Source organism: Pygocentrus nattereri, chromosome 24, assembly GCF_015220715.1.
Source record: "Pygocentrus nattereri isolate fPygNat1 chromosome 24, fPygNat1.pri, whole genome shotgun sequence".
NCBI lineage: Eukaryota > Metazoa > Chordata > Actinopteri > Characiformes > Serrasalmidae > Pygocentrus > Pygocentrus nattereri.
The window spans coordinates 19379285-19393254 of NC_051234.1; the positions used below are offsets into that span (position 1 = coordinate 19379285).

At 36.8% G+C, this 13970-nt stretch overlaps 1 protein-coding gene across 5 annotated transcripts in view; it reads left to right on the forward strand.

The window, feature by feature from the left end:
* Positions 1 to 13970, forward strand: part of neto1l (neuropilin (NRP) and tolloid (TLL)-like 1, like) — a 151067-nt gene that overhangs the window by 2568 nt on the left and 134529 nt on the right. For all 5 annotated transcript variants that reach the window (XM_017696235.2, XM_037533787.1, XM_017696236.2 and 2 more), the window contains exons 2-4: positions 1476 to 1529; positions 1634 to 1768; positions 5873 to 6121. In XM_017696235.2, the coding sequence (XP_017551724.1) occupies positions 1476 to 1529; positions 1634 to 1768; positions 5873 to 6121 (438 nt within the window). The remainder of the gene's footprint in view (positions 1 to 1475; positions 1530 to 1633; positions 1769 to 5872; positions 6122 to 13970) is intronic.

Here is a 13970-nt window from a genome sequence, read left to right on the forward strand (position 1 = left end):
ACTAAAGCCTGAGTAGACTGATAAATCTGTGTGAAGATCAGTTATTAATCTCAGTGCTACTGAGCTCTACTAAAGACTGAGTAGACTGATAAATCTGTGTGATGATCAGTTATTAATCTCAGTGTTACTGAGCTCTGCTAAAGACTGAGTAGACTGATAAATCTGTGTGATGATCAGTTATTAATCTCAGTGCTACTGAGCTCTACTAAAGACTGAGTAGACTGATAAATCAGTGTGATGAGCAGTTATTAATCTCAGTGCTATTGAGCTCTACTAAAGACTGAGTAGACTGATAAATCAGTGTGATGATCAGTTATTAATCTCAGTGCTACTGAGCTCTGCTAAAGCCTGAGTAGACTGATAAATCAGTGTGATGATCAGTTATTAATCTCAGTGCTACTGAGCTCTACTAAAGCCTGAGTAGACTGATAAATCTGTGTGATGATCAGTTATTAATCTCAGTGCTACTGAACTCCACGAAAGCTTGAGTAGAATGATACATCAATGTGATGATCAGTTATTAATCTCAGTGTTACTGAGCACTGCCTAAAGGTAGATTGGAGTTCTACGTGTGCGATATTACAGTGTTTTGTGAGTGAGCTATGCTATGGCATTCTATGCATGACATACAGCCTAGGTATGGATATTTTGTTTGTGAGGCACACTGGAATCTGTGTTTTTCATGCCTGAGCAAGCCAGGAGTTCTATGCATGAGATATACTAACATTTTATGCGTGAGAAGTACACACGTGTAGTGGTGCTTCTATGCATGAGCTACAGTGGCTATTTTTGGTATGAGCTATAAGTGTGAGATATACTGGCACTTTTACTTTCAGGGTTGACTTATGTTGCTGTTGTACATGTAACTTATACTGGCTGTTTATGTTTGCAGTGTAGTGGGATGTTAGTTGTGAGGTAGATTTGCAATTTATATTTGAGGTATACTTGCAAATTTTAGCTCAGAGTATGGTGCTACTTGACATGTGAGATGATCATGCACATTTAAGGTGTGGCAGTATTTTAATGTATGATGTAAACTATCGTTTTCAGTATTGCTTTCCAGTTCATGTAACTGATTCCAAAGGGTTACACAATAAAACTCTCCGATTATACAAAGTGCTTATATAAGAATATGTAAAATGTAATATGTTATATGAGTACACAAATAAACACTAAAAGAGTTCAACACTGGGGATTTTGCTGTTTAGCTGCTGCTTCCTATATACACTACACACTGAAGGTAGCACCTGCTACTTTGTGCTTAAGACATACAACTTTTACAGGTTATTTGATCAGAGCTTTTATTGTGTTTTTCTGATCTCTTTTCAAATGAACCTCATAATAAACCTGAAATAGAGTTCCATCTTTCTGGGCAATGAACTAGCACAGCATAGTCTATCGATTAGCAATACAATACCCTTCACAGGCGTTTGGAACTGATAATAATGCTCTTTTGATAATAAATTCTTTCACAGCTGTTGCAAGTCTCCTCATACTTGGGTTGTCTGGGGCAACGAAGAAGGAAGCAGGTAATTTTTCTTATTTATTTAATTTTTTTTACCCCTCTTGGTCATAAAACCCCTCACTTATTCGGAGTTCACTCACTATCGTTTGATTCTGCTGCTTCTTTCAGTGAAAAACAACTCAGGGGTGCAGCCGGCAGGGCAGTGCGGAACGTGGGTGAAAAATCCAGAGGGAGGGCTCTTCACATCTCCAAATTACCCCAACAAATACCCCCCAGAGAGAGAGTGCATTTACATCATTGAAGGTACGCGCACAGCAACGGCAAATGTATCTGCACTTCATTTGAGCTGCACTTTTCGCTTTGTCTGATGTCTGCTCATTGGTGGAGAAATGGAGCACATTCACATTCACTGTTTACTCAGTTTTCTTTGTAGACTACGCCAGCGATGTTGTGTAAGGGAGTTTCAGTAAATTACAAGTCTATTTCACATGAATGTAACAGTATCATCTGCACAGTGTCTTCTTTGTTTTTATCAGTATGTATATATATATCAGATATATATTGTTTCAGACAATATACACTCACCAGCCACTTTATTAGGTACAGTTGCTTGTTAACACAAATAGCTTATCAGCCAATCACATAACCGCAGCTTAATGCATTTAGGCATGTAGAGGTGGTTAAGACCACTTGCTGGCCGGTGAATGTATATCTGATATATGCTCACCGGCCACTTTATTAGGTACACCTCGCTAGTAAAAGGTTGGACCCCCTTTTGCCTTCAGAACTGCCTTAATTCTTCATGGCATACTTTCACCACGCTGTGGGAAACATTCCTCAGAGATTTTGGTTGGTTATTTGAGTTACTGTTGCCTTTCTATCATCTCAAACCAGTCTGCCCATTCTCCTCTGACCTCTCACATCAACAAGGCATTTTCGTCCACACAACTGCCGCTCACTGGATATTTTCTCTTTTTCGGACCGTTCTCTGTAAACCCTAGAGATGGTTGTGCGTGAAAATCCCAGTAGATCAGCAGTTTCTGAAATACTCAGACCAGCCCGTCTGGCTCCAACAACCACACCACGTTCAAAGTCACTTAAATCACCTTTCCTCCCCATTCTGATGCTCGGTTTGCACTTCAGCTAGTTGTCTTGACCACCTCTACATGCCTAAATGCATTGAGTTGCGGCCATGTGATTGGCTGCTTAGCTATTTGTGTTAACAAGCAACTGAACCTAATAAAGTGGCCGGTGAGTGTATATCTGATATTCTGGAGTTTTTTAAGCACTGTTCACTCTATTAGACACTCCTAGTTTGCAGGTCCACCTTGTAGATGTACAGTTAGAGACAGCAGCTCATTTGTTGTTGCACAGTCCTCAATCTGTGGTCACAGGACGCTGACCACACGATGCTGTTGGATGGATTTATATGATTAGTGGACTATTCTCAGTCTAACAGTGGCAGTGAGATGTTCAAAAACTCCAGCAGCGCTGCTGTATCTGGTCCACTCATACCGGTGCAGCACACACTTACACACCACCGCAGTGCTGAGAATGATCCACCAGCCAAATATTACCTGTTCTGTGGGGGTCCTATGGGGTTCCTGACGGTTGAAGAGTATGCAGAGTATGCAGAGTCTGTAATTGCAGAACTCTGAAGTAGTTATATGGTAAATTGAGCTGATAAAATGGACATTAAAAACAATGGACAGCATAGAAACAAGGACTTTTTTTAAGGTATTAGATGTTATTGAAGTAAATTTAACTAAGTTTGAGAAATTATTCTCACTTTAACAGTAGAAATACAGTAGAATACACCTTATTAGAGATGCCATAAAAATAGATGAAAGTGTGTTTATTTAAAATCTGGTAAGTAAATACTATTACATTTTAAGCAATTCTTATGCCAGGTTAAGTAAATTTCACTCTAGGTACATATTGCCTCTTATCTAATAACTGATTATTAATGGATGAGCAAATCAGTACCACTTTCACAGTTTCCTTTAATAATAAATACTGTGCAAACATGCACACATTAGTAGTAATTCCATGGAAGTAAATTTAAAACCTGCTCCTCACTAAAAAAAAGCAACACCAGTAATCACTCTGGAACCAGATCACAGTGCATCCAGGTATATTTAAATGGATCTGACTCATCTGTGTCTCGAAATTAAAATAACATTGATTTTTAATGTTTTAGCTGCATAATTCCAGTTGCACCTGCTCAGCTCGGAATAGTCAGCTAATGTGCTTGTTGACCCATGAACCAGTTTAGAACAGGGAACAAATTACAAATCCCAGTTTTACTAATGATCTAAACTGGCTGAGCGCTCTAATCACTCTTGTAGATTGTCACCATCATAATAAGATTACAAACATCATGATTAAAGGATCATCTTTACAGAGGAAATTACTCCACTCTAAAAATATCCAGCTTGTTCAAGTCATGAAGGATGGGATTGGTTCACTCTTTTCTTTGCTAATTCATTCATTCTTTATTTTTTCATGTTTGGTTTGCTTGTAGGAGATTGCTTTCTGAAATGCTGTATTTTCTTAATAATTTTATTCATTTGTGTTTAATTTCTTTTTGCTTTTAAGAAGAAAAATCACTGATATGAGAACTGTGGGCCGATGCCGTTATCCCAAATTGTTCTTTAGCAATGTAGAAACTGGAAATTCACTTGGCTTATCGTTACAGAGAGTTTTTGCAGTGAAATTAATAAAATATTGATATTTTATTGAAGTCACCTAAACATTCTGCTCTTCCAGAGTACAATAAATGCATTTTATGCAACATCAATGATCGCTTAAAAATACCGGTCAAATCTGTACGATATTTCGTGTTTTTAAGCTACTTATGCCAACACCAGCACTTTTGTTTTGAATCCAGTATATTCAATACAGCACCTTTTCAGTGTGCATAGCTAGCATGGTTCCTGCCTCCTTTCTCTCTCAATAATGATTTAAATAAATCCATTAATGCATTGTATATACCTGATAATTACAATTTTCTTTGCATGTTAGGGTCAGACTGATGTGAATTGCGAATTGAAATGTTTAGAATACAGTAGTTTTACTGACTGATATGATTATCAGTTCTCAATTATTGCACTTAAATTGAATTAAAATTGAAATATGAACAATTTATTGTAGCTTTGGGAGGGAAGAATGTTGAGTGTTTATCACCTCCAGTTGTTTTTATTTTTTTAGTAGGTCTCTTCTTAGAAGTGTTACAATATTCTCATACTAAAGTTTAAGTTTAATGTCTAATTTTTTTTTTTTTTTTAACTTTTACCACGTTGGTGGTCTGTGGTCAGGTTCAGCAGGTCAGCCTGTACTGTTATCAGATAGTTAAACAGAGAACATCTCGCCTCATTTTGAGCTGCCCAGTAACATAACTGACCATCAAGAGAAGGTGTGAATCCCACTGCTGCCATGACCAAAATGAGTATCAGCGATATCATCAGCGGGTAGGATGGTACAGCAGATCAGCCAATATTTCAGCTAACTGGTGTATCAATTGAGCCCATATGTCCTAATAATAAAAAGTGGGATGCACAATCGGATTCAGCGGGTTTTTGCTCAAAACATGAAATCAGCAGATTAAAAAGGTGAGGCGGGTAAGAGGACGTCTGAACCAAAATATGGAAGCAAAATTATACACAACTCATTGTGCTGAACATCCAGCTGCCTCTTACTCTCAGCACTTTACATGATTTTAAATTGAAAACACATTAAAATGCTACTTTGGCTCATTAAAGAGCAAATATTAGTCATATTGTAACTTTAGTTAATAGGACGTTTCATGCGCTCTTTAACCCCACACAATGTGAGCTTTGGATGTAAAAAAGGCTTGTAAAAGTTGACCAAAACAATTGGCCATCAGGCAAAAGAAATCAAAATTGACCAAAATATTCATGATCAGTGCATCCATGATGATAATAATAATGATAATAATAAAAATAATAATAATATCCATACTAATAAACTTGTCTGAGCACACATCAGAAAAAGATGAAACCAGATGGCTAAAAATGTAATATTTAATAAAAAGTTTTTATTATTTTATTTAATCATTTTATCATATGTAGTAAAACAGGAAACCCAAATTTGACTGTAATGCCTGTAGATAAATGATATTTTTTGCCATAGCACAATGTGGGTTTCCCCAATAACTTTGCTAAGAGCTCTTCAAAATAAAATAATAAAATTAGGCATAATAACAAAAAAAGTACTGTGAATCATCTAAAATATAACTATATTATTTATTCCCTTGTTATTTCCCTTATAAATGCAGCTATTGGTCTTGAGGGGGTCACAATTGACAGCATGCATTCAATTACAGCTTAATTGTTCCCTGTAGATTGCAGTCATGTTTGTGTTTTGTGTTTGCTTTTGCTGTTCCAGCTCCCCCGAGACAGTGCATTGATCTCTTCTTTGATGAAAAGTACTCAATAGAACCGTCATGGGAATGTAAATTTGACCACATCGAAGTGCGGGACGGTCCTTTTGGCTTTTCTCCGATAATTGGACGTTACTGTGGTCAGCAGAGCCCCCAGTACATCCGGTCAAGTGGCCGCTACCTCTGGATAAAATTCGTCGCGGACGGTGAACTGGAAGCCATGGGCTTTTCAGCAAACTACAACTTCACAGCAGGTACCGTGCCATGTTTGTTTTTCTTCTCTCTGCCTCGTCTGCTGCTGCAGCTTTACGGCTGTTATTTATAAACTCCCCTAATTTACTGATGTCGGTGCCATTAAGACAGCGGCTCGGTTTATAGCCAGACTGATTCAGTGTAGCACGTTGAAATGCTGTGATGTGGCAGCTGCTCTTTTGACATATTGGACTCTGACTTGACTCACTGACCTGGGGCCATCGTGAATTCCTAATGCAATCAGTAACTGCTTGTTAGAATCTCAGCCTCTTGATTTTCGCACTGGTATCGTGCTTCATATATATCATATGTGACCATTAAAGGAATACTCCAGTGTTTTTGACCTAATCAGTTTGTTCTACCTGTAGCGGATGGCCGATTGCCACAGACACTCATTTCACCATGTTTCTGAGCACAGCTGTAGTAGAAGCCAATGGTCAGATGCTGAAACATGCAAAACTAATATTGACAGTATGATGAAGATGCAGCAGAGGCTGGAGTGTTCCTTTTAGGTGAGCCTGCTTGGCTCAACATAGTCAGCTAATGTACTCATTGACCCATGAACTAGTTTAGAATAGGGAACAAACAGCAGTTTTCCTTATCAATTCCTAATGTATTAAGTGTTGTATTCATTTATATTCACATCTCAAAAACACAAATTGGTCTTTTTTTCAAATCCCAAAACACAATATTTTCATTCATATTTAAAAAAAAAAAGTCAGATACTCATGAAAAGAAATAATCCATATACGCCTATTGTGGTTTCTTGAAATCCTATTTTCTACTGGTGTTTATTTGCTTGCTGACAGTGTTCTACTAAAGAAATTTTCTCCACTGCACGTTAACCATTTGCTTTAAATTGCATTGTCAGTGGTGCAGTCACACTTTGGACCCCTAATGGGGGAACAAATTACAAATCCTAGTTTTGCTAAACTCACTAAATCATTCATGTTGACTGTATGCATTTTTGTAGTCACAGTATTTTCAGTCATATTTAAAAAATTTGAGTTGCTTGCTAAAAGTGAAATGTGCTCTACGAAATAAGCCACTGTGCATTAATTATTTCCTTTGAAGTGAATCTTATCAGTGGTGTAACCAGTGATGCAGTCACACTGTGGACCCTTAAAGAGTTTTTTGAACACCTTGTCTCACTACTTCAGACTATTGTATCACAAATTTTACACCATTAATTAGCTGCCCAAAGTAGATACAGTAACTTAATATCAATCAACATACTAAACCAAGCATAACATTACGTCACCAACTTGGCTGAGACATAACAATAAACGAGTAAATGACATTGTCATTTCTTTATTCACTGAAGGTCATTTTTTAGGGTGGGACAAATGAATCACGCCGGAGTCCATAAGATCCTAATTACACGACTGAATCTTGTAACTAGGTTTGTGCAGTCCATCTGTGTCACACTCTCATGTTTGTATGTGGTGCTTTTCACAAAAACTTTAACAGTGGCTTGTTATATCTAAATTTCTTTTGACCAGAAACCAACAGTTCTTAGTCAGTGATTAATTGTTAAGCTACGGTCAAAGATGGTCCTCATGTAAATATGTAACACAGCACTTTAAGCTGTATTGAATGAAAAGACACAGCCTAACATAACAGATATGTCAGTAACGTAATGTGGTCTACTTACTTACATTTACCACATATTATTAGCTCAGGTTAAGCAACATATCTGGCCTGGCTAGGATTGGATTAAAGTTGTATATGAATAGTATACAAATGAATAGCAGGCAATATTAAGCCAGTCGCTTTATGCTTTTTTTTCTAGTGAGACTACATAGGCCAACTGTTATTAGCTAACAAGTGCATTTGTAGGCCACAGCTTAAGGCCTTAGCACAGTGTCATGTGGCCAAGTCATTTTTATGGAGAAACATATCCAACACATCCACATGAGTCAGTCTACTGTGCAGTCGGTATGCACAAGTTGCATCTGATCAAGGTTGCTTGCCTCTCAAAGCCATGCATCACGCTGCCTGAGAACATGGACAAGATACTTGGTTGTCTTTTCTTGGCCTTCTTGCAGAAAAGGGGCCACACAACACTTCTTCTCACACTTTTTTGTGTTGAACGGCGAACGATGGGGAATAGATTCTGCAAGAGTCGATTCCAGCATGTCTTGATGTTGGGAAAGACTCTTGGCCGATGTCGTTGAGAACTAAATAGAATGGATTTGTAGCACATTGATGATCTGTAGCTACCCTAAATTGTTTAAACTGTGTTAATGCCTGCTATATCTCTTTACCTACACATCCGCAGCAGAGTTTGGAGTCTGAATCAACTTCAGTATGGTTGGCTCAAGTTGCGCTTTTGTGCCCACAGCTTAACAATCTTCAACTCAAAAAGCATTCATAAGCAGTTATAACACACAAATAAAAAGGGCAACAGTAATCTGTTATTTGCCTAATAGTGAACCCACATTCATTTCACCCACACTTAAAAATGATAGTTCTTCAAGGGTCCTTTAGTTGAGAAACTGGTTCTATATAGAGCCATGAACAGTCAGAGTACCATTTGCATGATTGAAGGGTTCTTTGCACAGTGAAAGGGTTCTTCAGGTTAATGGAGAATGTGCTGTAGATGGCTCTGTATAGAACCTTTTTTGAAAAGAGTCCCATATAGCACCAAAAAGCGTTCTTCTATTGTTACGATGTCAGGCTTGTTACCCTTTTTGGTGCTAACTCTTTTCAAAAGGGTTCTATTCTCCATCAATCTGAAGAACCATTTCACGATGCAAAGAAGCCTTTAATCTTGCAAAGAGTTCTTTGAGTGTTCGTGGTCTTATATAGAACCACTTTTTTACTGAAGAACCCATAAAGAAACATCATTTTAAGTGTGAAGTTAAACCGCAATTTTTGCTGGTTGCTTATCTTACCTTTAATAATGTGTTATAGCTGTTTACTAATGATTTTGAAGGTGTTTATGACCTGATTAATAACCATTAATAAGCTTATTTAAAACCATTAATAAATAGCTTATAAGTGGAGTCTTATTCTAAAGTGGTACCCAAATTTCAATAGTTTATCAGACATTAATTTTTTTTATAATATTGGTCGAACATTTATGTTCGTTAAATCATTAGCATTACTTCTCTTTTCAGACTATAATACATACTTGCATTCCTGATTGGTGAGTGGTTCACATGCTTACAAGAAGGCAGTTAGTTGACAGTCAAGTGGCAGTGACAAAAAAAAAAACGTGTTGGTGAAACTATAATATATACAATAATAATATGATAATATTGTCAAGTCTATACAGAAAAAAAAATATTGAATTTAATCTATTCATATGCGTGCAACAAATATTTAACATATTGTAACGCTAACTAGTTTCAGTGTACTTTTAGAAGTAATTATGCTGTGCATTTCTTTTGTATATATAAATATATTCTTGTCATATGTTATGACTAGAGTTGTCAGTCCATTAAAATAGCAGTTTGTGTAGTTAATCACAATTCTCTTATTTGCTCAAATGTGACAAAAATAAAGATGCTTGAAAATGACATGATTTCCACGGAGTGAACAGTTTCCAGTTTTTATCATTGATAAAAAGTGAGAGCAACAGCGTATATCATATATACAGCTCTCCCATGAGCACTATCCAGCATAGTCTGCTGAAGGTGCTGAAAGGTTCACTTTAAAAGCTATTGAAGTGCTGTGTTTGAGCGAGAAGGCTTCAATCTTCGATTTTATCAGAGCAATATAGAGCTACAGCTGGGCTTCAGCCTGAACCTGAACTAGAAAAATAAGTAAACTGCATTAATAATTTATTATAGAAACTGTGTAGCACAATGAATGTTATTGATGTGTTACTTTGACAGCCCTAGTTGTTTTATATTTCGGTCATGTGTTGTGTAAAGTTTTATTTAAATGACTAAACACAGTACATAAACATAATACATGTATACAAAATTATTACGAAAAACTGTAACTGAAAGTTGATCAAAAATATATTTATGTGGAAATTATGTACACATTTGAATCAAGTACATTCACTTCCCTTTTTTCAGCCTAGTAACCGCCACTATGTTTAGGGACATAATTCCTGCTGCTACAGTCAGCGGACATTTAATATTCAATTGGTAATAACTGTAGGCAGTGAATGTGACAGCTATAGAGCAGATCAGCGTGGATCAGGACGGCTCACGACTTCTTTATTAATAATGCAGAACACTTGTGGGTAAAAACGGTTACAGAATCTGGTGGTAAGACTCGGGATGGCTTTATACCCAACAGATGAATGAATGTGTGATTGAGGTTTCAGAATGTGTTGGCAGATAAACTGAGCTGTTTCTTCAAAATAAATGCTTATAATAGATGTTTTTAATTGTCGACAAGTGCAGATAAAATGTGAAATTTGTCACTAACGATGTGACTAATATTTGTGTGATCAGAGTTTTGAATGTGCGCTATGACAAAATCACAAGATCACTGTTTGTATGTCTGTAACACACTGAAAGAAAGGTAACCCAATTACTTATACATATACCCAAAGGGGAAGTCCACTGACTTTTCCAAATTTCTGCATAATTCAATGTATGGGTGCACAATATATTGCTTCTTAATCATTATCATCACCTCAAATTTTGCTGTACTGTTATTGCAGAAGGCTGCCGTATTCTAATGAGCCAGTGTTTTGTTGTGTACTATGACCACATCTGTGTGTTTGAATGAAGGTTAGCAGGTCAACTTTTAGCTTTGACCCATCAAATGTTCATGAATATATTAATTTAATATTTTGAAAGGTATATTGCAATTGCAGTGCGTAGCAATGCGAGTAATAGCTTGCAAAATTTTGGAACATCTTGCTGCCCTTAGTTACTGTTGCTATGTCTTTCAAACCTTTAGCTCAGGCCACCTGGTAGCATTCAGAAGAACACATGTGAAAACACTGTTTGTTCAAAAAAATAAACTGGCTTTAAAAAAGGTTCAGTGTAAATATGCATGTTTGAGAATCTATAAAATATGAATGTAGGTCAGTTTAAGCAAAAAGCAATTATCATTAAAAATGATCAATAGGTTGTAGTGACTGAATCTGCATCTTCAGCTGAGCTAATGTTAAAGCTAGTGCTAGCCACACTAACACTAAGAAAACTCATCTTAACATTGCTCTATAGTGTTATTTATCATTAAACATGATATTAAAATGAATATTAGCAAGTACAGTAACCTAGATGGAGTTGAGCTGACCTTAGAGCTGCTTGTTAATGGTTTTACTATTGAGCTGTGAGTTTTCCAGCTTCAGGGAAGAGATGAATAAGAGTAGCACCATTGAAATGAACAAAGAATATGGACTATTTAAGAATTATGTTCCCCTCATGGCATATTTGTGCAGACAAGTTTCTCCTTCACTTGGTGGAGGAATAGCTCTTAGAAAATATTTTTCTGTCTTCATTTTGTGAAGGGTCTGTTGTTAAATGGTGTTGGTGTAGCCCATCTAAAGTATTGATCTATTGTCTAAATTCCTGTCTCTGATTCTCCATTCTCTAAACTCATTATTTCCATCGCTAGAATGATAATTAGCTCAATTTACAAACTGTTTATCTGGGTAATTGTTTGTTATAAATTTTTTGTGACAAATTTTTCTGTATTTATCACAAAAACCTAAAATACATGACTTTTTCATAATATTGTTCAGCCCTAATTCAGTGGTTGAGATGTAAACAAAGTAATTCAGAGTGGTTTGATGTGAAGTAGCTCATCGTAGGAAAAGTTTACAGTGGTGGTGATAGGAACCAGGAGTGGAAAAGGCTGTATTGTAACGGGGCGGAGCGAGGAGGCGGACGAATATGCGGAGATAAGCGACATTTATTATGGGCAAATCCAGGGTCATAGTCCAAACGGTCCAGGGTCATGGAGCCAACACGGATTGATCGGGGGACAGACATGACAGAAACCAGAATCAAACAAGCAGAACAATACAAAGTCCAGTAACCAAACAGGGGAAAACACAGGCTTTAAATACATAAGGGTAAATGAGGGACAGATGGAAACACAGGTGGAGACAATCAGGGGTGGAGTCATGAAATGAGGGGGCTGGACTAAAAACCAAAACAAATACACATGGGCCAAACCAAAACAAATGCACATGGACCGGACTGGGAGGGGCCAATTGTGACACGTATATTTTAGACCAAAATGTGATCAAAACGGCAGGCAGTGTATTTATTACCATTTCATGTACTAACTTGTCTGACTCTAGAATGGAGCATTTCACATCAGACCACTCTGAATTACTTTGTTTACATCTTAACCATTTAATTAGGCAGGATTTTTAAATTGAGAGTATTCATATAGTTATTTTATACAGTTATTTTGGTTAAGTTCAGTACGTGAAGACCTTAACTGAATTGGCCTAATTCAACGTTTAGCAATTATGTAACACTACCAGAACACCATAAATAGATTTGATGTTGTAGTTCCTTCGCTCTGCCTTTGACTGACACAGAAAGAGGTGAAAAGACTGTAGCTGTGTGAGCTAATTGGTATTGTTAAACACAAACCATGCAATTACAGCGACTCACAAAGGCCTGACACACTTCATTTACGCTTCGTTCTGGAGGACGCCCTTTTGCCATAGTGAGAGGATTCAGTACGGTCCATTTATAAACCATTATTTGACATTGATTCTTCACAGTCAGCCTTTACACAGAGGCAATGTCTCAGTTAACTCTGTCTCAGAGAGCTTTTGTGTGAAAATGACACCTGGAAGAAGTAAGTGGACCTAAACTTGTCCAAAGTTGAATTGGCCGTTCGCATTTATTTTGGCAAAGCATGCTGTACTTTTATATGCATTATGTCTGACTTGTAGCTCATTGAAACAAATGGAGAAATTATATGTAAAGTGTAGATTCTGAACTTTCAATCCAAATGCCATTTGTGTTTGTAAGTAGAAGACATATTTTATTATGATTTGAATTTAATGAAAAGTTAATGAAAGATTTTTGACATGTTTTTGTCATTTTTTTTTGACATTGAAATACATTTTTGAACTGCAGATATGAAACTGTTGCTACAGTATAAATGGACTAAATATAATCCCATTAATGTATAATTAAATGCTTAAATTAAATTCAATTACACTGTAGCAAATTACTATAGTAACATAGTAGTAATGTAGTAATAATAATATTAATAGTAGTAATATACTAATTTACTAATAGTAGTAATATAATAGTAATATACATTATATTATTGTAAAGTGCTGTCAAGTTGATAAGGGCCTTCAGGTCTTCCCGTTTTTTGCTATGACTGTTGTCTCATCAGACTCCAAAAATCACAGGTTATTGATGTTTCTTTCACCAGTCCTGAATCCTCGATTTTCTTCCTGCAGTCCTCCCAATAAATGTTCTGCATATACGTTGAACATGTGTGGTGATAGTAGCCCTGTCTAACTCCTTTACCAGTGTGGAATCAGTCAGTTTGTCTAAATTGTGTCACGACTGTTGATCAGCATAGAAATTCCTCAACAGAACATTAGGATGCTCTGGAATTTCAGTGTTCCTTATTTTCCTAGAGTGAGCTCTGAGAGAACAACTGTGAAGTAAACAGTTAACACTCTGAATTCAGTATCTCCTATAAATATGTAGTATCTACTGTAAATTGTTACAGTATGAGTTATACAGTATGTCATGACTTGTTACTCAAGTCTGACTCGAGTCATATATTTGATGACTTGAGACTCGATTTGACAAAATTGATAACGCCTTGTGACTCAACTTCGAATTTGAGCACCAATGACTTGGGCTTGAGCCTCAGGACTTGGAAAGACTCTAGACCCCAGAGTGTAAGAAACGTGGAGAGTCTGACTGCATCAGTGCATGCACCCTC